We start from the raw sequence: 5,000 nt of genomic DNA on the forward strand, positions 1-5,000 counted from the left end.
CTGTTCATAAATATAACGTTGTTTTAATGTGATTCTGTTCCATAAATATAACGTTGTTTTAATGTGATTCTGTTCATAAATATAACGTTGTTTTAATGTGATTCTGTTCCATAAATATAACGTTGTTTTAACGTGATTCTGTTCATAAATATAACGTTGTTTTAACGTGATTCGGCTCCATAAATATAACGTTGTTTTAACGTGATTCTGCTCATAAATATAACGTTGTTTTAACGTGATTCTGTTCATAAATATAACGTTGTTTTAACGTGATTCTGCTCCATAAATATAACGTTGTTTTAACGTGATTCTGCTCATAATATAACGTTTTAACGTGATTCTGTTCCATAAATATAACGTTGTTTTAACGTGATTCTGCTCCATAAATATAACGTTGTTTTAACGTGATACTGTTCATAAATATAACGTTGTTTTAACGTGATTCTGCTCCATAAATATAACGTTGTTTTAACATGATTCTGTTCATAAATATAACGTTGTTTTAACGTGATTCTGTTCATAAATATAACGTTGTTTTAACGTGATTCTGTTCATAAATATAACGTTGTTTTAACGTGATTCTGTTCATAAATATAACGTTGTTTTAAAGTGATTCTGTTCATAAATATAACGTTGTTTTAACGTGATTCTGTCCATAAATATAACGTTGTTTTAACGTGATTCTGTTCATAAATATAACGTTGTTTTAAAGTGATTCTGTTCATAAATATAACGTTGTTTTAACTGAACGTTTTTTTTTTGAATAAATTTATGTGTCTTTACGTTGTATGTCTAAAACGTTAAAGTTCCATAAATATAACGTTGTTTTAATGTGATTCTGCTCCATAAATATAACGTTGTTTTAATGTGATTCTGTTCCATAAATATAACGTTGTTTTAATGTGATTCTGCTCCATAAATATAACGTTGTTTTAATGTGATTCTGTTCCATAAATATAACGTTGTTTTAATGTGATTCTGTTCATAAATATAACGTTGTTTTAACTATTCTTTCATAAATATAACGTTTTTAACGTGATTCTGCTCATAAATATAACTTTTTTAATGATTGTCCATAAATATAACGTTGTTTTAACGTGATTCTGTTCATAAATATAACGTTGTTTTAACGTGATTCTGCTCATAAATATAACGTTGTTTTAACGTGATTCTGTTCATAAATATAACGTTGTTTTAACGTGATTCTGCTCCATAAATATAACGTTGTTTTAACGTGATTCTGTTCCATAAATATAACGTTGTTTTAACGTGATACTGTTCCATAAATATAACGTTGTTTTAACGTGATACTGTTCATAAATATAACGTTGTTTTAACGTGATTCTGCTCCATAAATATAACGTTGTTTTAACATGATTCTGTTCATAAATATAACGTTGTTTTAATGTGATTCTGTTCATAAATATAACGTTGTTTTAACGTGATTCTGTTCATAAATATAACGTTGTTTTAACATGATTCTGTTCATAAATATAACGTTGTTTTAACGTGATTCTGTTCATAAATATAACGTTGTTTTAAAGTGATTCTGTTCATAAATATAACGTTGTTTTAACGTGATTCTGTCCATAAATATAACGTTGTTTTAACGTGATTCTGTTCATAATATAACGTTGTTTTAACGTGATTCTGTTCATAAATATAACGTTGTTTTAACGTGATTCTGTCCATAAATATAACGTTGTTTTAACGTGATTCTGTTCATAATATAACGTTGTTTTAACGTGATTCTGTTCATAATATAACGTTGTTTTAACGTGATTCTGTTCATAAATATAACGTTGTTTTAACGTGATTCTGCTCATAAATATAACGTTGTTTTAATGTGATTCTGCTCCATAAATATAACGTTGTTTTAACGTGATTCTGATCCTGTGGAGCCTGCGTGGCGTGGTGATGCGTGGCGTGGCGCTTGCGTGTATGTGTTGATGTTGGTGCTGCGGGCGTGGTGATGCGTGCGTGTGGCGCTATGGCGTGGCGCATAGTGGTTTCGCTGCGGGCGCCATGGTGATGCTGCCGCGGCGTCCTCACCGGTTCTTGAGCACGCCGTCGTCCATCGTCGGTTGGACGGTCGGTCGGCAGGACACGTGGGGTAATCGGCGCCGGATGTTGTCCCAGTCGATGCCGCTGAAGAACGGGTGCTGCTGGAAGTCGGAGATCCCGTTGGAGCCGAGGCGGCGCTCCCGGGAGCAGAGCAGCCGCTGGATCAGATCCCTGGCGTCCTCGGACACATCGGCGCCCGACGAAGGGAACTGGAAACGCTCCTGAAGCACAACAACAATAAGCTGTTAGTATTAGAGCTGGGCAATATATTGATATTATATGGATATCGTGATATGAGACTAGATATCGTCTTAGATCTTGGATATTGTAATATGGCATGAGTGTCTTTTCCTGGTTTTAAAGGCTGTATAACAGTAAAGTGATGTCAGTTTCTGAACTTACCAGACTGTTCTAGCTGTTCTATTATTCACCTTTACCCACTTAGTCATTATATCCACATTACTGATGATTATTTATCTTAAATTTAAGTGTGAAGATATTTTGTTAAAGCACCAATTGACAACCCTAGAATATCGCCGCAATATCGATAGAGGTATTTGGTCAAGAATATCGTGATATCTGATTTTCTCCATATCGCCCAGCCCTAACTATTATTATTATTATTATTATTATTATTATGTGTTATGAAGCTTAGCGCAAATTCTTTCAGGAAGACTTCTAATCACTGCAATCACTAGGGCTGTGTTCGATTGAAGAACTTCTTAGTCGACTAACACTCGTTCACTTGCATCGACTAATCGATCAGTTGATTTAATCGACAGATCTGTAAATCTGAGTTTCTCCACAAAGAGTCATGTTAAAGGATGCATACCGTAAAACTTCAAATAATAGCCGAGTCCCAAATAAACGCCTGTCTCTTTTAAACGCCTGCTGTGACAACAGATTTGGGTAAACAAAGGCCGGTCTCAAATAGAGGCCTGGTCTGTTTTTTTGTTTTTTTCGTGTCGGGTTGTATTTGATCTTTTAAAACCCGTCAGATCGTTTGTTCTATGTTTTGATTTGATTTCACGTGACAGACGCAACCCTTCATAAACGACTCATCACTATGGCAACATAACAAACAGGTTAACGAACTTTCTTTTAGTCTTCAGTTTTTCTTAATTCTCTCAATACCACCATGGAGACAAAAAAGAAAAAAGTATGATTTGACATTTAAGCTGACAGTTGTTAAATTTGCCGAACAAAACTCGGGAGAAGCAGCGGCAAGACATTTCTCGATTGATCCTAAGAGAGAATGGCGTCCTAAACATAAAGCAGAACTGCAACGTCTGTCCGAGGAAGACGACAGAAGGGCCAGACTGCGAGGAGGAGGGAGGAAGAAGGTCAGTGAAGAGCTGGAGGTGAGCGTGTGTGAGTGGATCCACAGCAAAGCATCTCAGAGTCTCACGTAAAAGAAATCTGAAATACGAATAATACGAATTAAAAAAAAATTATATAATGTGGTAACCTCCTATTGTCAATTAAAGGCCTGTCTCTTATAGACGCCTGTCTCAAATACAAGCCAGTGCATTTCGGCGATTTGGGTAAATAGAAGCCCGGGCTATTACTTGAAGTTTTACGGTATATTGAATAAGATAACGCTTCCTTTGCATATTTAAACACATTTCAGAAAAAATGTAATACAACAAATAACTGCCTTAATGAAAGTAATCAAAGTAGGTTTCTAAACTGTGTGTGTGTGTATGTGTGTGTCTCTGTGTGTGTGTGTCTGTGTGTCTCTGTGTGTGTGTGCATGTGTATGTGTGTGTGTGTGTGTCTCTGTGTATGTGTGTGTGTGTGTCTCTGTGTGTGTGTGTGTGTCTCTGTGTGTGTGTGTGTGTCTCTGTGTATGTGTGTGTGTGTCTCTGTCTCTGTGTGTCTCTGTGTATGTGTGTGTGTGTGTCTGTGTGTATGTGTGTGTGTGTGTGTGTGTCTGTGTGTGTGTGTGTGTGTGTCTCTGTGTATGTGTGTGTGTGTGTGTGTGTCTCTGTGTGTGTCTCTGTGTATGTGTGTGTGTGTGTGTCTGTGTGTATGTGTGTGTGTGTGTGTGTCTGTGTGTGTGTGTGTGTGTGTGTGTCTCTGTGTATGTGTATGTGTGTGTGTATGTGTGTCTCTGTGTATGTGTGTGTGTGTGTGTGTCTCTGTGTGTGTATCACGGTGATATCTATTAGGTAAAATATCAACCCTTAATTCTTGTGTTTACCAGAGATGAGCTCGTACGTTTCTTGGTAATAAGTCATTCAGCATCAGACATGACTAATGGACTAAAGAGATCTAAGTTGACTAAGACCAGAACCACCGATTAGTCCACTAATCCACTAAGAGGAGCAGCCCTAGGACACACCCAGACATGGAGAGGTTATTCTATAACTAGTAGACGGTCATATTGAATGTGTGCATGGCCTCCTACTCTAACCAACATGTCTCTCTTCTCTCAGCTGATTTGTACTGTGTGAAGGTTAAGAGCTACACAACAGAACCAGGTCTACTATATACTATAGATATATGCTGGGGGGGGTGGAGCAGTTAACCCCAGTTAACAACAGACAGAGAGAGAGAGAGAGACAGAGAGAGAGAGACAGAGATAGATACAGAGATAGATAGAGAGAGACAGAGATAGATAGAGAGAGACAGAGAGAGAGAGAGAAAGAGAGAGAGAGAATTAGGACGTTGGTGTCTGTCCTCCGAGACGTTCAGATTTAGAAAAGAGGACGAGAGTCTGGAGACAAACACATAACCTGGAAACATCTGAAGTCCCTCTGCAGCTTTTTATCAGAGTCTCCTTCATCAGAACAAATGTTCCGGTGAAGAGATGAAGGGATGAAGGGATGATAAAACCCAACACTAACTCCTCTAATGTCTGGTTTTTAAAAGCTGCAACTACCGATGACTGTCATCGTGCTCACGATCAGAAACTCCAGGAAATGACATCACAA

The 5,000-nt window shown here is 37.4% G+C and overlaps 1 protein-coding gene across 1 annotated transcript in view; it reads right to left on the bottom strand.

The window, feature by feature from the left end:
- LOC120555196 (serine/threonine-protein kinase MRCK beta-like) overlaps nt 1–5,000 on the bottom strand; it is a gene marked incomplete at both ends in the record, with an annotated part of 11,437 nt that overhangs the window by 2,021 nt on the left and 4,416 nt on the right. The window contains 1 exon segment of the mRNA XM_039793878.1: nt 2,053–2,285. Within this exon segment, the coding sequence (XP_039649812.1) occupies nt 2,053–2,285 (233 nt within the window).

The sequence above is a fragment of the Perca fluviatilis genome, unplaced genomic scaffold (assembly GCF_010015445.1).
Source record: "Perca fluviatilis unplaced genomic scaffold, GENO_Pfluv_1.0 PFLUV_unplaced_scaf_255, whole genome shotgun sequence".
Classification (NCBI taxonomy): domain Eukaryota; kingdom Metazoa; phylum Chordata; class Actinopteri; order Perciformes; family Percidae; genus Perca; species Perca fluviatilis.